This window comes from Harpia harpyja, chromosome 11 (assembly GCF_026419915.1).
Source record: "Harpia harpyja isolate bHarHar1 chromosome 11, bHarHar1 primary haplotype, whole genome shotgun sequence".
Classification (NCBI taxonomy): Eukaryota; Metazoa; Chordata; class Aves; order Accipitriformes; family Accipitridae; genus Harpia; species Harpia harpyja.
This window is the reverse complement of record NC_068950.1, coordinates 34,976,277-34,998,178: the sequence shown is the minus strand read 5'-3', so window position 1 is coordinate 34,998,178 and position 21,902 is coordinate 34,976,277. Positions and strand designations below refer to the sequence as shown.

At 39.6% G+C, this 21,902-nt stretch overlaps 1 protein-coding gene across 2 annotated transcripts in view; it reads left to right on the top strand.

Annotated features, from left to right (window-relative positions):
- Nucleotides 1-21,902, top strand: part of TESK2 (testis associated actin remodelling kinase 2) — an 85,916-nt gene that overhangs the window by 56,966 nt on the left and 7,048 nt on the right. For both annotated transcript variants that reach the window (XM_052800612.1, XM_052800613.1), the window contains 6 exons: nt 1,363-1,509; nt 12,026-12,108; nt 14,695-14,770; nt 16,416-16,499; nt 17,629-17,715; nt 21,188-21,323. In XM_052800612.1, coding sequence (XP_052656572.1) covers nt 1,363-1,509; nt 12,026-12,108; nt 14,695-14,770; nt 16,416-16,499; nt 17,629-17,715; nt 21,188-21,323 — 613 coding nt within the window. The remainder of the gene's footprint in view (nt 1-1,362; nt 1,510-12,025; nt 12,109-14,694; nt 14,771-16,415; nt 16,500-17,628; nt 17,716-21,187; nt 21,324-21,902) is intronic.

Here is a 21,902-nt window from a genome sequence, read left to right as displayed (position 1 = left end):
CCTGTGAAAGTTGTGTATCTGCTGAAAAAGGTTTTCAAAATTAACCGATGAGCTCGGAAGAAGAAAGGGCCTGACTGTAAGGAAGAAGCTGTTTTTTGTAGACTATCCAGGAGGCGAGCCATGAGCCCTGGATTTACTAGTAGAGTCTGGCTTACGTGTGCATAGTCTGAGGAGATCAGCTATATCCATGCTGCATGATGTGTGGTCCACGTTTGCCTTGTGCCCAAGGCTCCAAGACACAAAGAAGCCCAACAAAATGCAAGCAAGTTCAAAGTTTCTGAAATAACAAGAGCTGCAATTACGATTTTTATTTTAACGTGATAATGGTGGCACATGTTTTGTCTGGGTGAATGATACAAGAAAGTGCAAAGCCTCTTCAGAGAGAGTTGGAGAGCTGTCTAGCACAGAGGAACAAAGTTGGTGCAGCCTGCTGCAGTGTTACATGCTTGGACCAGGCTTGGGAGCAAATTGTCCTGTCTGCTTTGCTTGGATTTTCTTGACGAAGTCACTGCATTGCCGCCAGGTTTTCCTTCTGGAGTGAGCTAGTCTTTTTGCTTTGTCGCTGGTGAGGAGACTGGGGCTGGGAGTGAAACAAGAAGCTACTCAAACATGGTGTAGCTGCTGTTGAGGTGTAAAGGGTCTATACATAAAGCATAAGCCCAGTGTTGCTGTAATGATTATTTGAGCAGTAGAGCTGCCATGTCTTAACCCTGGGTCATAGATAACTTAGCATCATTTGGGTGCTGCTTGGTTTCACTGTCTCTTGTAGCATTTATCTTATACTTAATGTAAGTTCCTTTTCATGAAGGCTACCATTTGATGGAGTTGATGTAGTACTGAACACAGTGGGAGTCAGATTGCTGATTAGGACTTGTAGATAACAGCAGTGAAAAAATGTAATTTACAGCAACATGTTGTAATATTTTTCTTTGATGCTGCTTCAGTTTAGGGACTTGATATCCGGGAACTTGATCAGGCTCCATGACCTGCACTTGGATACTTAGCCCTCTCTTTGTTGATTTATTCTGTATGAGAGCCAGCTCTTCATCCTTTTTGCCCCCATTTTCCTCACACTGAAATAAGAGGGTGATATCATAAATATCAGTTATTTAAATACCATAGAGTTAATGCAATGGTGGCTGTTGCATGCACCTTTAACATAAATATATTTGTACAGGTGGTGAAGGGAGAGATTTTCAGCCTCTCTTGGTCTGCAAACTTTGTGCCTGCCTAACCCTTAAGAAACAAAAAAAGTTTTTAATGTGTAGCTGAGCTGAGAACACTTATGTAATGATGAATTTTATATTCCTGACAATATATGAAGTTAAATAATTAATTACAAATATTGCTTTGTCTTTTCAGTACATCAACTGTGGTAACCTGGAGCAGCTATTAGACAGTAACCAGCATCTGCCCTGGACCGTGAGAGTGAAATTGGCATATGACATTGCTATGGGAATCAGTTATCTTCACTATAAAGGCATTTTCCACCGAGACCTTACATCCAAGGTACTGTTTATAAAATTAAGGGAACTTTTTAATGAAGGTACTATAACTGGTTGTTTGGTTCTTTCTCCTCCTTCCAGCAGAACTGCTATTATATCGGGTGTGATCTAAGACATTTTGAGAAACAAATGGAAATACAGTTTATAGGATTAAAACTTTCCTTAAAACATGTTGATAGTTTGTATGGGAACTGGAGAAATAGCTATCCTGAAGGAAGGTCATTCCTCAAATGAGTTCAGATTAGGATTTCTCAGAAAGCAGCTGCATAGTTTTTAGTTCTGAATTATGGTTCAGTAAAGTATTTAAATCCCTGGATAATTAAGCGTAACAATAACATTTGGAACAGGTCAATCATATAAAGAACCCAAACTGAGGAGATTATTACAGCGCACTTTAAAATCTCCTTGTTGGTTTTATTTCGCCATGTATTTCACAAATCTTCTTCAGTAGGAAGAGTGACCTTTCAGTACTAATTCAGCATTAAATGTTGTCCACAATCCTGGTTTATATTTCTTTAATTTCTAAAGTCAGTAAGATCAAAATAGTTTACCTAAAATTTTCAGATTTAAAAATTTCCTCCAGAATGATACTTCAGTGGCAGAATTTTCAATGGACATAGTTTTTTTTTTTTTTTAACTGCTTTGGTGTCAACTTGTATGAATTTAATTGGCTGAAGTAGCTAGCTTATTCAAACTCAGCTAGAAATATTGACATAAGAGCACTAAGCTCTGTGAACAAATTGCCCCAGTATTCACACTGGGTCTTGCCATCCATTGCAGCCTATGCTGAGGGCTTTGCTGTCCTGTCTGTCTTCTTGTCTGGAGCTAATGAGCTAGTTTAAGCTCAGTGGGGACTTGCAACATGAAAGAACTCCAAAACTGTTATTGGGAAGACTTCATAATGTCACTTCAATCAAAAGCATTCAGAAGAACATTATCTTAGCCTAAAAGGAACTATTTTTTAAGATTATAAACAGCTTTTAAAAATAAAAACACAGCACAGTGTGTTTGCAAATGCAAGTGACTACTAGTCCTCTGCCCAGGGTAGTTTTTTTTAAAGCTACCGCAGTGCAGTGTTAAACAGATGAAGAATGTGCATTTAGCCAAGAGGAAAAAAAACTGTTCAACTGGTAGGTGAAAGAAGTATTTCAGTGAAGTCATAAAATACTTCCTTGGGTGTCCTTTCAAGTGAAAGGTGCTTAATTCTGCAAGGAAGAATATAAAATTTATGAAAAATGCCCAGACTTGGAGTCATGTCACTTTGACATGATACGCTCAGACAGCTCCATTTCAGTCACCTTGGAGTGTGCAGGTAAGAGATGCGTAAACATAACTGAAAAGATAACTTGACGTCCCCCCCCCTTTTTTTTTTCAGTTCAAGATGTATTTTAGTACATTTAAGAATGGGGAAGAAAAGTTACTGCAAGGAACCAAAGTAACTAAGGAAAACTGTGTGCCTGCAACATTTGTCGTAATGTAATGTGTACTGTGATGGCTAGTCATATGAAAATCCATTTCCTGAGACCTTTGTGAATGCCTTTGTTCAAAGCTTTACATAATTGTATGTCATTCTCTGGAGTGTCCTACCAATGCCTTAATGTTATCTATTGTTGAATGTCAATTGTTTAGTAAACACACCTGCTGGGAGGAGTGCGTGATTTCACTGCAATAGCAAACTATTGGTGGCCACAGGAAGTAGTAAGGATCATTTAAAAACAAACAACAAATGAAACTAAACCCTTAGAATTTACTAGCAGTTATGCTATATTTGGATGGTTCTTAGCACTAAAGGTATAGTATCTGTGTGGGTCACATTGGAAGCTGTCAGGATAAAAGTTCAAGTCATCAGCTATATTCTGTATTTTCCAGTTTCTTGGGTTTTTTGGGTTGGCTTTTGGGAGGGGGGGGTTGGTTGTTTTTTTTTTTTTTAATTTAATTTTTTTAAATTTTTGAGGTTATGTGTGGACTTGCTTGTTCTGTTTGGGAAGGGAAGTAGATGAAACACCTGGCCTTAAAGGCTCGGGTACTTGTGAATTTTATTAGTGTGTTATTGTGTTGATGAAATATACTTTAAAATCAAATCTGTTGGGCAAATGACTCTCCTTTGGGGCAAATGTTTGCCCTGCTGGCTGGCTAAGTTTTAAAAAAGTCACTTTGTTCCAAAGCAAAAAAATTCAGATAATAACCATAGCAAAAACCTGTCACCAAAATTTTCAACTCTTAGACTGTGGTTTTTGGCTACTGCTTGAGGAGATGCCTTGCATTTTATCAGGTTTGTACTGGTGGTGGGATGAGTCATCTTCATTCTTACTAGTAAATATTCAATGTGTGAGCAAGCTGAAGGAAGATGTGATGGGCTCTTTCCTTGGGAGAGAACTTGTGATCTGGATTGAACAAGGGCAGGTTCAATACTGTTCTATATTGTCCTTGTTTCCTTGGTAAACTTACGTAATTGATGTGGCTTTCTTAGTCAAATGAAGGCAAAGGCAAGGATTTAGACCTCTGCAAAAGCTGGAACAGATACTGAGTTTGCAGGATGGGAGAGTGAGGTATTTTTCTAGGAAATGTGCTGGTCTTGACTGAACTGTGAACAGAGTGAATCTGAGACTTTCTGTGCAGGAGCATCTCCATGCTTTACCTATTACACTTAACACAACAGCCCACTGGAAATTATCCCTCTAATACAAATTTTACTATGAAAATTATTTGGGATTTATTTAGGCCCATACTTCTGCCTTTCTTCTTCTGTTTCTGGCAAACCTCCAATTCTTGCAGCTTCCTGGAGCAGGTGACGTGAATACATAAAGTTTATTTTGTCAGTTACGGCAGCAGAGTTGTCTTGCTCTGACAGTAGCATTATATGTGTCCATGTACTGGATGCATAAAAACTTAAAAGAAGGGAAGGTTCTTGTCCCCTGCCAAACTAAGACTGAAAAATAAGTGCTTTTGGCAATTAGTATACACCAGGGTGATCTCTCTTCCTAATTGCATCGTGGGGAGAGTAGCAGAACAGCATTGACACTGCAGAAGGCCAGAGGGAAGAAAGACAGAGAAGAGTAGATATAGGTCATTATAGTCGATGTGGCAGCCCACAGGGGATGTCAGCCCTGACATCCCACTGGTGCCCTTCCCGCTGCCCTTCTGTCAGAGAGTGAGGCAGTGCTTGTTAGAAGAGCGTGTGCTGCCCAGACAGCCAGTACTTACCATGTCGTGAGCAGCTCAGTCCTTGGGCTCTGGGCTTGGGCTGCTGTAGCTGATCAGGCTGATCTGCCCTGATCAACAGCAGCAGCCTGACTTGAATCTGTCAGACGGTAAGAGTGGTCAGATTGGCTGTTTTCAGCCTGCAGATAGCAGGTGTGTGGGCAGGGTGACTTTTACATTTTGTAAGCCAATAAATGTGGTGTCCTCACTATTGACTTGTCGTAAAGAGATTTACACAGAGATTAAGCCATAGATAGGTTATGACAACCAGCCTTATTGGCTCATTCCCTGTCCTCTATCTATATCACTACAAGCCCTGTGAATCGTTTTTTATTTGGGGCTTGTTGTAATGTACACAAGGAAGATTTGCATCCTGGAATCATGAGGATTTTCTTTGTCTTTCAGTGATTCTCAGGGAGGTCTGGTTATGAATTTTAACTCTGAAAGTCTTAGTCATGGAAGATGCAGTCATTAAACCAGAAATCATAATGTGAAACACTGGAAGTGTTTCAATAGAAGCCAGTGGATTGTGATAAAGTTTTTCTTAATCTGACTTCGTTTTGCAGCATTCTGTCTGTTGTTACCTACAGTTAAAATAACAGTGTTTGGAAAAGCACAGGGAAAAAGCATCCAGCTTGCAAAAAGAATATAGCAAAACCGTTTTGTACCCCACCCCTCAAAACAAATATCTTAATACTACACAGAGAGTTCCTTCAACACCTTGTTTACACTGTATTTGCATTGCCTTCAAACCCTGCTCTGGAAGCACTGTTGATTTCCTTGGCAGTTTACACCAGTGACTGCCCTAATAGCAGTGAATTTATTTTTACAGTATCTCTAAGATGAGGGAGGTGAATAAACTCAGCCTTATCAGAACAGATTAAAAGCAAGAATATTGGTGAATATTGGGTATGTGTTTTAAAACTTTGTTTGGGGTATTTGGCATTTTATGCATGTTTAAGTTCAAGGCAATATGCTCACTGACCTCAGAGGCAGTTGGAGGCGTTTACAGCACTTATAAAATAGTCAGGTTTGACTGCTGGAGGCAGAGAAGGCACAAGATTAGCAACTATCTCTGACAGATTTTGTTAAACTAGCTTCCTTGTCACAGAATCCTCCTGTGATGCTGAGGAAGGCCAGAATCCAGATCCTGGGGCAACACTGCAGTAGTCTTAACCACAAGACAGAAGACCTTCATTTCCAGCCCAGACTTTCTTTTTCATCTCTTCCCAGCCTTCCCTTCACCCTACTTTTTCTGTGGCAAGAGTGGCCAGCGTCCTGAAAATAGTGGTCCAAGTGTCGTATGTACGGCCCCAATTCACTGTCAGTTTGAATCTGTTGTGTGCACTAAAACACATAGGTGCCAGGTGGAAAACTGTCTGTGTGATCATGTAATTAAGGACTTTACCTTAATGCGTATGCATAAGAGGAAGAATGAAAGTTGTCACAGGAACGTTTACATCCCATCTTTTGTGCAATATTAACTTTTAGATGTAGTGTATGTTGTGTGCAACTTCCTCCCAGTTTAAAAAAAAAAAACTGGAAAAACTAATGGCATTATGCATTTCATTTGCAGGGTTAGAAGCTTGAGATTCATGGCAGAGGTGTCTGCTGCTTTAGTTAATACAGTAACTAATACATGAAATATTTTTAATTAGTATTTATTGCTACTGTTAATTAGTGTTACTAATACACATTGCATGTTTTTGCTATGGAGCAGGAATAGAGAGAGGAGGAGCGACTCCTTGGCAGCGAGAAGTGAACATCTAGGAGTCTGCCCATTTTTCCAAGACCGATCACACCTACTCTGTAACTATCCAAACCTTTCTGCTAGTGTACAATGCCAGCCTCCAGTCAAGCTTTTCAGACTTGTTCAAAGGCTTTTCCTCTTTTCGCTCCCAGTTCGTGCCCCCCAGCCTTCTTGTCCAATCTCCTTGTCTGGCTGACTGCAGTTACCCTCTTGCTATTGCTCCTGCTTGATGCTTTATCCAAGCTATCTTTCTGCATTCTGGTCTTTAATATGTTTAGCCATTTCTAGTCTCCCTCTTTTCTGCTGCTCCAGGTTAGCTCTGTTCCTCCCTGCCCCCACCTGTTTGCTATGCCTGCAGTTCTTATGTCCTCGTAATAGTCTTTGGGGTTTTTTGCCCATCTCAGGAACCAAGCTAAAGACCCTGGTCTTGGTCCCTGACAGCCACTAGCTTGGACTCCTGCTCTGTCTTGTCACCTTATTCACTCTTTCAAATTCCTCACACAGCGTATGTCCTGTCCCGATCTCCTTTTTGCAGGGGTGGCAAAAAGTGCATCTTACACAGAGGTCTCGTCACGTTTCAAGTTGAGAACATGCCAAATCTGGTAGGATACCATAGGCTAATATTTTTGAGGATTTTTTATTTTCAAAATTTGCTTGCAACACGTATTCTAAGTTTGTTCTCCCAAGCAGCTGAGCTGTCTTAGCTAAACACCCCCTCCCCAAAAACACACTACCAAAGCTCTTGATTAAAAACAAGCAGGCAAACCCCCAAACAAATGCCTTTTAGCTTTGCAGAATTATGTACAATTGAAAACAAGGTCTTATAATCAGTAGTAGGTTGTGAGCAGTTTTAGGGAACATTGTGAGCTCCATTGATGATAAAACCTATGGAGAAATTATAATCTCTAGACAGAGAGAGAGAGAGAGAGAGATACACACATGCATACGTGTGTGTATTCCTGCCAACATCTGCTTTCACTTCACAGGTAATGTGTAATGGTTCACCCTTCTTTCATTGAGAGAGGAGTAGTCTCAGTTACTATGGGACAGAATCATGCATGTAATCAATTACTGTGGATTATCTGATGTAACATAAATTCACTGCCTTTGGGCTTGAAAGTGACATACCCTGACTTCCTACCTTGTAGGCTGTTTGCTTGTTTAACACAAAATAAAACCCAAGCAATGAACAGAATCTTTGTCTGATGAGTCTCATACTTGCTGCTGCGGTTGTAAGGTCCCCTTTGTGCTAGAGTAAGCTCTTGCCTGGATATTTTGCACTGCAGGGGAAGGCTTACACTGAAAAAATTAGCTGTTAGAGATGGTTATTTCTATCATTATTCTATCATTATTTCTAATGATAGTCGCAATACTAAACTTTCACTGGTACTTTGGGACCCAAATGGAGCCTGTCCTTTAAACATAATGGGTTTTGTTTCAAAAATGATTCTAGTATTGTAAACTTCCTGTTGTATATTTAATTGTCAATGGTGTTTCTTCTGGGGGATAGCACTTTAAAAACAGCTGTTACATCTCAATTGGCCTTTAAATATTTTAATTCAGTAACAGTTATCAGAGGGTTGCAAACGACACTGCAGTAGTGTTCCTGTCTTTTCTGGAGTGCAATAAAATCTCTGAGGAGTTTAGATTGTATGTCATATTGTAAAATAAAACGATGGGATTTCTTCATCTAAGCAACTTATTTTTAACTCTGAAACTCTTGAGTCTATTTTCATTTTTGTTTATGTAAAAGGGAGAGTAGAATATTGCATTAGTCTTAGTAGGATTATGCTGTGCAAAGCAGATGTTAAGCTCATGTAACACACAAAGGGGGCTTTGTGTTCTTTCACATCTGTCTCTGCATAAACAGCTCTGTTAACTCTTTAGGGCTCATGTACAGAGCTCCTTGCTTCTATTAAGAGACTGCCTCAGGAAGGACTGATGGGGTCCCCATTTCGGGGAAAAAAACCCTTGAGAACCCAACTGAAGTCAAATACTGCCCTCTTTGATGGTGTGAGCTGCCAAAGGAAAGAACATCCCTGTCTGCAGAGGTCCAAAGAGAAAGCTTGGGAAGGTCGTCATGTTTTATTGCCTTGCAGCTTATACAAATAGTGCAATAGTAAGTCGAAAGCGTTTTCTTAAAGCCGGTGTTGTAGAGCTGCTTGGCACTGCATCTTATAGGCAGTTCTTGAGAGGCTCTTTGCACTAGAGAGGTGTTTGAACTCTTGTGTCTCAGTGCCAAAATCCATTAATGAAACTTCTTCATACCAAATTGATACACATATTTCTTTGTTGTAGAAACTGAGAAGTATCACTTTGTCAGAAGAAACAGTGCAATATGCTCTATTGTACTTTTCCTACTAAGATACCACCTCTAGCTTAAATTTAAAAGCTCTTTTCAACCTTTTAGTCTCTAACGAAGCTTTGTCCCTTTTTTGGTTCTGATTTATCTCTGCAGTGGAATGTGAATGCTTAGAAATGTCTTTCATTGAGTGCACATGAACTGCCAGTTACTGCGGGCTGTGTTAAGTCACTTTTTTATAAATTGCGTCTTAAATCTGGTAACTAAATTATCTGTGCTGTGGATTTGGTGCGGTGCTGTGTAATGGCTTTACTAGGGTGGGAAGGGTGGAGAAGGAGTATGGTGGTGCTGAGGGTTGGCCTTGAACACTTGGAGAATCTCAGCACAGAATGAATTATTGCCATCTGCAAAACTTTGTCCTGAATGAGCAGTACAGGCTTGAAAGGTGACATCTGACCACGCTAGTATCCGTAGAGGGTGTTTACTACTGGTTTTGGTAGGAATAGGCTTCCGTCCTTTCTGGGTTCCAAGAAATTGGTGCTTAGCTACATAAAAATTTGCACCAGTTGAATTAAATCAGTTTAGTTTCAGTACAGTGGGCATTTTTAGTGACTCCGGCATTTTTTTGTCTGGTGCGTGTTACCTGCCTATGGCTGATTTAAGTGTGAATAAAAAAGTCACTCTTGTACTGGAATATCTATCCTAATGAATTTAAATTCACACTCAGAACTTCTTCATATGCAGAGAAAAGACAAGCTTCCACAAGTGAGAGAGAATAGTTTAGCTTCCTTCTTTATGTCATTTAACATTGTGCAGCCCACCACAGCAGAACAATTGATCAGTACTTTATAGCAGAAATGTTGCCCTAGGCTTTCCCCCATTGCCTTGTCATGGTGTACTGGCCTCTCCTGCAGGACGTCTGGACCCCACAGCAATGGGGTGTCTGCTCTGTTTGGTTTCTCAAAAGGCCTGCACTGAAAGGGAGCCTAGCTTTGCTGCAGGCAGCTCCTGCTCATCTGGGAGGGAGCTCAGAGCTGTCAGCTAGCATTACTTGGCAGCTAGAATGGATGTGCTATTGGTTTAATTTATGATTTATCTAGGAATAATCTACTTGTGTAACAGTTCAGTGCTGTACCTGAGAGCCGAGACTGCCTGGGGCTTGGTGGGGGGATAAGATTGTCTTCAGTTGGTGATGTATTGCTGTCTAATGGGATGTGCTTGTATACTGGTAAGAAGCTGAAGGAAAATTTGCTGTCAGGATGATGTTGCATTTAAGCCTCCTTTTGGTGTCAAAGTAGCCCTCTAAATTATTGCAGATCTTAAGGTCAGTAGAAATGTTTCTATGGATTTTTAGCTATGTTGAAAATAATTCTTGGTCTGGATTTAAATGTCCCCCTGAAATTTTGGAGAGCAGGTGTTATTGGGGAATAACCCTAATCCACAAAACCCAGAAGGCAGAATGAACTACTGCAGTCTTGCTACTCAAAATGAACAAAATGTAAATAGTCAAAGGTAATGCAAGAAGGAAATCTAGATTTTAAAACTAGGGATTTTTTTATGAATCATAAAAGTGGTTTTTTTAAAATGTCAAATTACGAATCATCTTTAATTGCTGAGAAATGTATGGCAGAAAATAACCTGGTATTTTGCTGCCTAAGATAGTATCAGCATTCTTGTACACTGCAAAATCTCTGGTGTCCTCATGGACTTGTTTCTGTGCAGTACACGATGAAATTCCACTTGTCTGAATCATTTGAGTAAGATTTTTTAGAAAAGTTTTATCCTTCTCAGTTTTAAGTCCACTTAACAGTGACCAAATGTTTAAACAGAGGCAAGCTGAATGAATGTGCTCTTTGATAAAAGATAACAAAGCCCGTAACTGACAAGCTTTGCTGCTCTTTGGGCAAGCATGGTTGATTTAACTTGGTACATGTTTATGAATCCCCAAACTAACTGTACTTATTACACTTGAGTCATGCTAAACAAATGAAACTTTGCATCTCAGGAGCCCGGCATGTGTTTCAAGAGGCTGGCATGCATTTTCTTTACATGATTGCAGGAGTGGGTTGCTTAACCTTCTAATTGGCAGGAAGAAAACTCACTTCATGGCCTGAGCCACAATCATCTCTGAATAATGTAAACAGTGATGACCTGAACTTGATCTTTTAGACAAGGGACTCACTTTTCTTGGTAGTTGCATTATACAGACATGCTAATGCTCTGGGGTCAGCGAGGGGCTTTTGTACATCCAAGCACAATAAAGCTGGAAAGTGTTTCCTGCTGTTCAGCTAATTAATGCAGGGTACCACGCTGTAGGAGTCGGCAGTGGTTTTGCTGCCTGTCACTGCTATTGTACTGCCTACAGAAGGATACAGAGCAAGGCATGTGGTAAAGGAGTGAATTCTCTGTGTTGTTCCACCTACTGCAGGACAGAAAAAAACTTAGGGAAGTCGGTCATCAGTTCATTTGGTGAGAAGGGAAAAGATGTACTGGAATGGTCAAAGCATATTTTCTCAAAGTTGTAAATAAATAACAAAAATAAATCGATAATACCCTGTGTGTGATGTGATGGTGCCAGACCAGAATTATCTGTGTGTGTCCTTAAATTGCCCTCCGTCTTGACACTGGAGGGCACATGTGAAAGAAAAAGATTGACAGCTTTTCCCTATTAAGACTTTTCCCTTAAATCATGTTTTATGATGTACTGTAGAATAAAGAATTTTATTTGAGACTTTAAAAGCACATATAACTTTGTCACATCTTGTATTTTCTCGTGAAAATCTACTGCAAACCAGCGAGTTCCTTTGCAGTAGCTAATGTAGCAAAATATACAAAGACATTTAGAGTCTGCCCTGATCTTGTATTCTGGTCAGGTACAGGCAAATTGTAAAGAGAAAATTTAAGGTGTTGTAGTGAACAGCATGTATTGCATACTTGAGCAGTAAGGGACCTAAATCATCTTAATTCTTGCTAGAACCTAGCTGGGTACATGCTGCCTGTGGCTGCTTGCTTTCTCAGCAAGTTTTTAAGTGGATTATTAACTAAGTGTAAGGCTGTTTGCAGCATCTTAAGTTTGATAGACATGTGATTGTGCAGGGGGGAGGGTAGGGGGAAAGGGTGGTTGCTTTCAGACAAAAGGTTCTCATAGATGAATGTCTTCCGAACAATATCTTGTAGTCTTGTGCCAGATTAAAAATAAATGAAACAAACAGTATATGGGTTTCATGCCCAGACAATAACTCTTCTGGTTTTGTGTTTTTTTTCCAGAACTGCTTAATAAAACATGATGAGAATGGATACTCAGCAATAGTGGGAGACTTTGGTTTAGCTGAGAAAATTCCTGATCACAGGTATGTGAACTAATAAAAATACAGCGAGAGTTGCAGTGCGGTTGCAGGTCAGAAGCAATAATGAGCCAGGTTCCTGAGGCCATTGTTGTATTCTGATACAAAATTTGCAAAAAATATCCTTAGTCTTCAGTCTAGAACTGCAGGCTGGATGACCAAAATGTTCCAGCCTTAATTACTGTCCATTTTGATAGATTTAGTGGTGACATTTATTCTTCAAAAACTCTCCAGTGAGTAGAGAATTTAATCAAGCTTTTCAGTAAATCTTCTAAGCACGTACTTGGGAATTTTGGTTTTAAAAAAACCCACAACAAAGCAAACACAAAAATACTCTTCAACGTTCTGGATTGGGATGATTTTGTGATAAATGTCCTCTGTTGATTCCAAACAACTTTAATTAGCTTCTTTCCATTTTCATAAACAATATTCAGTGGCATTCCAGTGTTATTCTCTTTAACCTCTGGGTTAGTTGTTAAAATCCAGGTTTATAACAAAGAGATATTAAAATTACTGCCTAATAGTAGCTCACCATTTTGCTCTCCCTAGGATGAAATTATAATCTTGACTCATTTGAGGAATGCACAGGTGACTGTCACAAGCTATTGTCACAATTGGAAATAGTCCTTTTGTCATCCCTCCGTTAGGGAGGTCAAGGACAAGGATTTCATTGTTCTCTCTGTATATTGACTTCTGTATTTCAGAGTATTCTGCCTCTGAAATCTGCTGTCAGATTTTCTCCAGTGTGTTCTTCTGCGTAAAATAAATAAAAACCCTTCAGCTCTTTTGACTGCAAAGAAAACAATAGAAGTTTATCTCAGCTATGCACTGTTTTTAAACTGCACATATCCTAAAAACGTATCTTGGGAGGTCTGAAGGCTTGCATTAATGTTGATGAAATATTGATCTAAAAGCTTAACAAAGTGAACATCTTAATTTCCAAACTACTGATAAGTACAGCCAGTGTGTATCTTGTATGCTGCAGTGGAATCTCTGCCCTTTAAGGGGCTGAAAGCTTCAGCTGTATTTGTAGGAACCCATCACAAAATCAGGAAGGCACCACAGGTGCCTTAAGATGTTCTTAATACCCAGTTTTGAGATGCCTTGAAAACTGAGAGTACAGTAATAGCTAAAGTTAAGGTACCTTGATACTAAAACAAACAACATAATAAAACCATTACATTAGCCACCATTTTGGTTTGATCTAGTCTTACCTCCATTTTCAAATGCCGTTTTGTTGTTTCCACTTTGCTGGCTAGCAAGCCATGCTATTTTGAGGCCTTCAGAGGCCTTTTTTTTTTAAGTTATTCCTTCAAGGTCAGCTAGGTGGCAAGCTGGAGGCCTTTCTTAAGGCCCCAGTATTCAGCCACGTGGAAACATTGCATATTTTTCAAATTGGCTGTATTCTGATTACTTTTAATTTTTCCCTATTAAAGGATTCATCTGGTCAATCTTGACTTTTTTTTAAAAATACAGTTTGCAAGCAGGCTGTGCTGAATACTTTCAGAGCTGCTTATTGGTCTACATGTAGGGATGGATACCTGCACGTCTTGCTGCATTGTCATGATTTAACCCCAGCTAGCAACTAAGCACCACACAGCCGCTCGCTTGCTCCAGTTGGATGGGGGAGAGAATTGGAAAAAAAAGTAAAAGTCGTGGGTTGAGATAAAGACATTTTTAATAGGACAGAAAGGAAGAAAATAATAACAATAATAATGAGGAGGATAATAATGATTCTTATAATGATAACAACAATGACAACAATAATAATAATAGTAATAAAATTGGAATATACAAAACAAGCAATGCACAATGCAAATTGCTCACCACTTGCTGACCAGTGCCCAGTTAGTTCCCAAGCAGTGATCCCCCCCAGCCCCACTCCCCCCAGTTTATATACTGGGCATGACGTCACATGGTATGGAATACCCCTTTGGCCGGTTTGGGTCAGCTGCCCTGGCTGTGTCCCCTCCCAGCTTCTTGTGCCCCTCCAGCCTTCTTGCTGGCTGGCCATGAGAAGCTGAAAAATCCTTGACTTAGCATAAACACTACTTAGCAACAACTAAAACATCAGTGTGTTACCAACATGCTTCTCATACTGAATCCAAGACATAGCACTATACCAGCTACTAGAAAAACAATTAACTCTATCCCAGCCAAAACCAGGACATGCATGAATGGAGAGCTTGACATCTAGCCTGAAAATGATGTCCCAAGCCTTTCTATGTAGATGAAAGAGCCAACTCTGCCAAGAGTTTGGAAACTATTGAACAGCCGTGACCTTAAAATAAAAGAATTTTTTTTTTTTAACTGGCCAGGCACTTAGAAACTGGAAATAAAATACGAGTAATTGTTTGAAGTTTTCATCTTCTTCCACCTTCTTCTCCTGCTATTGAATGTTTCAGTGACTCCAGTAGGAAACCAGTGTAAAATACAGTATGTTATGAAACGCATTTGTATTGACTTCCCCCTGGTGAAAGCTTCTGCAGATACTTAGAGTTATGGAAAGTAATGCCTGAGCATTTAATTAATGGTTCTTCTCTCTCTCCCCCCCCTCCACCCTCCCCCCCCATCTATCCCATATCTATATAGTGAGAAGTTACCTGTGGTGGGTTCACCCTTCTGGATGGCACCAGAAGTTCTCAGAGATGAACCTTACAATGAAAAGGTAGGTACATGATATAAATGGACTTTAGTTGCCAGATGTTTTTCTTCAATACAAGATTTAGAATTTCCATAATATTAAAATTATTGTTATTTTCATTTGTGACATTTCTGTACTCAGTAGGTCATTCAGACTAAGGGAGTGTGTGAGTTGAATAGCTAATATTTCAATTCATGTTGTGGATTCTTATACAGAAATAGAATTACCTTTAGCATAATTCACTGTTACGCTATTTCCGTTCTGGAACACCCCACATGCAGAAATATGGTAATGGATTGTCGACCTAACACAACTTAATTTAACCAAGTCTCATGAGAAATGTAGTGAGGTTGCTTCCATGACCATACATGAAATCTGGGTTGAAGTAAAAGGTCTGTATGTAAACTTGTACAATTATTTTAATTAAAAATAAAAAAAATCAACATTTCTCAAGGTAAGATGCCTGGATAAAAATGTTCTCCAAAGGTATTTCTAAGTTTTGCTATTTGTGGCATTGGGAAATGTTTCTTTCCGAGGAGGATCAGATCACACTGGATTTTAGAAATAGTATTTTCAATAGAGCTCTTCTTTACACAGGATTTTTCTCTCCCATGTGTAACATAGTCTACTTCAGCCCTTCAAGTGCAGCTTTTCTGTGATAAAGCCCGCATCCTGTACCTTTTTATAGCTAGTAGTCAATAATCTGTTTAATTGGTGGTACTTTTAACTTGCAGGAAAGCAGTAGCTACCTCGGTAATGAATGTAATAATTACCATTTCAAAGCTTTTTTGAGAGTTCCAATTGACCTAAATTAATAATGAAGTACCCAAATCCATGGTGCCACATTCTTCACTAACCCTAGGGCATGGAGGACTAAAGAGGAAGCAGGTCTCATACCCCATCAGAATGAAAGGTGACATATAAGCTTGCCTGATATGTAAGGGATGAGGGATGCTGGCTTCTGCACTATAAACTTACATTCCATGTTTCCCTAAATTATATTACATGGAAAATTCAGGTGGGTGGAAATCTGAGGAACTGTGCAGCTCCAGGGGTAGTCAGATAAGTGATTACTAAGTGTCATGGAAATTTCAATGGAAATTGATGCTGGTATACAGTGTTATTAGATCTCTCAAGCTTTGGGAAAGACACTGTTTTCTCCAGAGGTACTGAACTGTGAGATGAGAAAAATGTAGTTTTTCTTAAAAACAGCACTAATGTTCTGGATAAGCTGGGACCATGTGTATTCTAAACCCATTTTTCTAACCACAGTGATATATAGGCATGTAATGTTTTGGCTATGTTTTTAATTACTCTCATCTGTAAGACATCAAATGCAATTTCACCATTCTTTATGCAAGAAAAGATTTTTTAATTTTATTTTTATTTGTTTACACTGCTGAATTAGGAGTGGTTTGCTGGGTTTTTTTCTTTTTTTTTCTTGGAAGAGTTTTAAAGTTATTGCTGTTTGTGCATCAAGAATGCTTTACTGTGAGCACGTGTTCACACGGAAAATGTTAGCTATAGTGCAGTTGCTTAGTGTAAGGCTGTGGTGTTGGTTTAGTTGTTTCACGATAACTGTTTGGGGTAAGCATAAACTCAGTGGCAGATAAGAACACTGAGTATTCATAGCTGAACCATGTGGCTATTTATTTTTTTTCTCTCTCAGGCGGATGTGTTCTCCTATGGTATAATTCTGTGTGAGATTATAGCAAGAATACAGGCAGATCCAGACTATCTCCCTCGCACAGAGGTGAGTGGTTACATTTATAACATTGGTGGGAGGTGGTTAAGTATGCCATGATAACGGCTGGCCTTTAGAACTTCTGGCACTGCTGCCACAGATACAATGAATAGGTGTTACATTAAAAATAGCCTGTAAAAGGGTTTTGTTCTTCTGTGCTGTTACTATAAGAAGCCCCACTGAAGACGCTTTCACAGAGACTTTGTCCAGCTGCAGTCCTCACGGGGAAATCCTGTCTGCCCCTAACTGGCAGAACATTGATTGCATTGCAGTGACCTTCCTTTTGCAGAGTGATAGCTCATGTAGACTTCTTGCCTTGTTCAGAACAGAGCACTTTTGGCACACTGCATCCACTAAGCAGCCAGCCCCTTCTTGTGGAAGGGGCAGGAGCTATGTTGGCAGCAGTTAAAATAAGCTCACCCTTATTTTTGTATAGACTGTGCTAAGCACTGTGGATCTGAGCTAGAATTGACTAATCAAACAAGATACTTCTTACTTTCCTTAGTTGCCTTTTGGCTGAGACCCATCTGCAGGGCAGCTTTTGGCCCTCTATGGGGGGGTCTTCCAAATTGTCTATCCCCTTCCGGTTCTGAAAATACAAAATTGCGTAGGTCTTGAACTGCAGTAAATAAGAGATCCTTTTGTTTCTCTGCCCTTCAGATTTTACAGAAGTGCACTTAAGGAACTGGATAATTTGTATTACCAGTCTATCATCCACTGAAAAATTAACCATTTTAATTGATATATTTTCATCATAGTGAAGCCTCTGGTTTTATAGCAGGCTGATAATTTACACTGTGAAACTCACCATGGTGAAACATCATAGTATAAGATATTGCTTCCAGATCCACACGGGCAATATTTCAAGTGCAATGGATTGCAGTTGAGTCCAGGAAGAAGGATGGGCTTTGAAGTCAGCTCATTCTCTTACAGGTATCTTGTATCAAGTAATCCCCACTGGGAATGCTGTAGTTGAGAGTATGCATGAAGTTTTCTCAAAATCCTCTGTATGTGGCTACTGAGAGATGGTGTTCATGGTTATTCCTGATAACTCCATGTAGGGACCCCCTGAAAAGAAGATGCTTTGGGCCAGATAGCAGACCTCATTTATCTCTGTGCTGTGGTTTTGTTTGTACAGAATTTTGGATTAGATTATGATGCCTTCCAGCACATGGTGGGAGACTGTCCTCCCGACTTCCTCCAGCTGGCCTTCAACTGCTGTAATGTGAGTATCTTACTTGAAGGGGAGAGGCCTAAACTGGAGTTCTCTAAATCCCTCTGGCTTTTGAAGATAGAGCTTAAAGCATTTACAGAAGAGACTTGCAGAGCCTACCTAATAAAAGCAGCGTATGTTCTGATAACCCAGAAGGTCCCTTGCAGTTTTTATAATCCTTCCCTTCTCCTTGCAAAAGGGTCTATCTTGTGTTTTTGCGATTCTGTGTTCTGTCATGCCAAACAAACAGGTCTGGCGCACTGAACAGCTTCTTGCAGGCTGCTCAGGCTGATCATAACCAGTTGTATGCTATTGACACTGGCTGGCCCTCAGGCTGACAAAATCCAGCTGTTATTTTGTACAGACTTACTGAGCTGTGAAGAAAGAATTCTGAGTTGTTCTCACAAACAGAGGGGACAAACAGATCAAGAGCAGGCACTATACTCTAAAGTTTCTACATGCTGCCTTTTGGAAAGTGGGATAAACCTTCAAATCCCTAGCCTGTGTTCCAGAAAAACAAACTTGGACCCAAATGATTTAATATCAGTAAGGCTATAGGCAATGCGCTGTATGGAGTAAATTTTCTGCCAATTATTCAAGTAAAACTGTGATAGTTCATGGCTCCTCAGTGTGAAAATTCCAAGGAAGTGTGATTTCTTTTGTGGGTTATCCCATAACAGAAGTTGCTAGTGCCTTTGTATATTAAACTGGTTTATATGAAGTAAGAGAACCCGAGCTTCCACCAGATTTAGCTGAAGTTGGGAATGTCCAGTTTGCACAACTTAATTTTTAGAAGTTGCCTCAACTTCTATTGCAGAAAACTTTGCCTGGGACTCCACAGCCAGGCCGTGCTGGAGCCAATACCAGCACTGTGTCCAAGTGAGTGTTCGTAAGAAAAGTCTCATCTCTCCATGCTCATGATGCTTATTTTTGTCCTGAGCGCTGTCTTTACTTTGTATTAGTACAAATGCACGTGCTCAAGGGAAGAGCAGTATAAAGGTGAGGATGTGAGCAGGTGGGGGTGACTGCCGCTCTTGATGCAAGATAGCATAATTTAATTCTAAAAATGTTTGTGGAACTTACTCTGGACAAGCTACTTCACTCCTCTGATTTCACCTTAGTACAGCTTCACCAGGACAGTGGTATGTCTGACTCATGTTTATGAAGTGGTTTGACTATATAAGCACTAAAGGGTTTAGCTAGAGGTAAAATTTGACTTTGGAAATCTCAGCTCCCACCTGTAGACTCCAGAAATCATACTGTATCCAAACACATGGTACATGATTCAATGCAACTTTTCAGCACAGGTGAAATTCAGTGTAAAACTACTCATGAAAAAAGGGGAAGTGACTGATTTAATATTCTCGTGTAAGATTTTGGTGTGTTCAGAGAAGAAGGATTTTCTCCTACTGATTATTGTCAAATGCTGCTTCCTGTATAATAAACATCCCTTCCCTGGACTGAAAGTGGAAATCACTGTCTTGCTATAAAGCCATTCATATGCCGATTTCAGTGTTGGGCATGCTGTAATTCACTTACCACTTAGCTAGTAGAAGGAAAAAGGTGGTGAACAGATAAGGCTTTCTTGTATCTTCCTAAGCATGCTGTACTTCCGTAGTAGGTGATCTGTGTGATAATTTGCTTTGAGACATGGACATTTATATAGCTTTTTATTATTTAATAGGTCAACAAACAGTGTAAACTGTATTGATCAGCTGAACTAATGTGCAAACCACTGGGGTTTTCTACAGCCAGGAAATGTGTTTTAGGGCAATTTAAGAAAATCAGTAAAAACTGACATGTATGAGCAGTGGATTAAAATTTCTTTAATTTTCTGTTACAATATGTTTTTTAAAATAAGTACATGCAAGGAAGGCTAAAACTCAAGACTCCCCAACAACTATAAGCCTACTAAATGTGATCATGTATGATCATGCAAAAAGCTTAGCAGCAGGACCTGAGCTGTGGGCAACTGCTGCCTTGAGGAAGAACCTTCTATTCCATTTGAACAGAATATGGACTGCTCAGGGAGAAAGAGGCAAATGTTGCTCTGAGTCACTTTTCCATTGCTGTTCTCATCCTGGATCTTACCTAGCACAAATTAAAATAGCCAGAGAGCTCTTCTTACTTCCTATAGCTTACAGCAGCTCGCTAAGCTTCCCAAATTAGTAAATTTGTCAGAGTACAGAGTGTGTGCTTTGGTGTTGCCCCTGCCCTACTCTTTCAGTGAAATAGGGAAAGCAGAAAAAGATATTTTCCTATGCCAGGAAATTCCAGCTGCTGCATTAGAACAACTTTCTTGCTGCTCTTGAGCTCTTCAAGTGTGATTTGTTTGGTTTTTATTACTGTATGTGTGAATTTTTAGCCCTTTACCTTGTGTTGCTGTTCATACTAGATTGCTTCAGAAAGATCCATCTCATAGGACCTGCAAGGCAATATCAGGGAGGTCTTTGGGGTTTGTTGTATACAAAGCACCACTGTTCCCTTTGTACTAGAGGTGAGATCTGTCTGGGCTTGTCTGCTCTGAAAAAGCCTTTAGAGGGCTGGAAACAGGAATCAGGTCAAGTGGAATCTATCTTGATAGTGTAATGAGGTTAACTTTCAGCGGCTGAATTAGACATTGCTACCTACAGTAGTTAAACCTGTAACATACACACAGGGTCAATGTTCACAATGATGAAATGCCTTCTAAGTTACTACTTAAATTAAGCTGCTTGCCCTCTAGTACAATTTTAGTTTTGGACTTTGTTTAGAGATCTGTTTCTACTAGGGTGAATAAATAAATACATACTGATAAATACAAACTGAATACATACCGATGACTGGAGGGGGGGATATTTTACTTGGGCAAAGATGGATTTTTTTTCTATTGTATTACTTTGTCAAATTATATAACCAATCTTGCTTCCTCACAAGACGGACCGGTACACCAAGTAGTAAGGCTAATTAACGGAAGGATACAACATTTTAAACTTTAAAATCAGCAATGCCATTTAGGTGGGTTTTAATTCAAGCCACAAGGAGATGATGGAAGAATTACAAACTTTTAGAGAATGACATAGCCAAGTTGCTCTGTTTAATCCTTATTGCTTCAGGCACATTTTGAAGTAACATTGATGTATAATCTCTGACTGATAACTGGAGTCCAGAAAGAAGTCCTTGAACTATGAAAGCTGTTTAAAACAAACAAACAAAACCCCCTTGCAAGCCCTGAATCTAACAGCTTCCCACCTTTTCAATTTAAAATGCATCCTCTTCATAGAATGTTTACAACTTGATAATTAAATGTGAGGGGTATAATAGACATAAACTAGGACAGAATACTACTTTCCCCCTGCTTTACTTAGTTTTTTTGCAATGACAACACACTTCTTAAAACCGTCTTGAATTTCCTCAGTTCCTTCAGATTGTCCCTCTGTCCATGTGTAAGTAGAATAGCATGGACAAACCCACATGAACTTATTTCATTTGTGTGCATTCACAGATGGATCCAAAGTTGCGTCCTTCATTTGCTGATATTGTCAAAACACTGGAGGAGGTTTTAAACCGCCTGAGAAATGAGGACTCGGAGAGAGAGAGAAAGTTTTTGAACCTTGACAACAGTGAAAGAAAACCCAAAGGTAAGTGTCTGTATTGTACAAACATTGCTGCAGGCTAATAGCAAGAAGATACAATGCTTCGTATTTTGAAGACTGGGATTTCAGCTATATATGGTATTATTTTCAGCTTATGAATGACTTTTACTCAAAGCCTGAAAATGATTCTGGAACAATGCTATATACTTTGTACTGCAGAGTGTCCTTTGGGAAAAAACAGCTCACTGTTTCTTAAAGTGCCTCAAAAGATTCTGCCCACAAGCTCTTGAAAGGAAATTTAGAGTTTATTTGGAAATGGTTTTGTAAGTTGCTAATAGTATATGAAAATCTATCAATTTCTGCTTTGTTCCTGCCATACTTAGTCCATATACATAATTTCTTTGGTGTATGTTACATGTAACACTTAGAAGCTTCTTAAATTCCTTCATGAGGAAGAGCAGAGAAGATGCAATACTCTGAAAGACTGGGGAAAAGATGTATCCCAGATCTGCTTGGGAATGTTGGCCTTGAAGGGCTTTCTCAAAAGCTGTCTAGTGCCACCTGCTGTGGGGGGTATACTGCAAGCAGTTCTTGTAGGCTGGGGCGTATTCTGACTTAGGTATC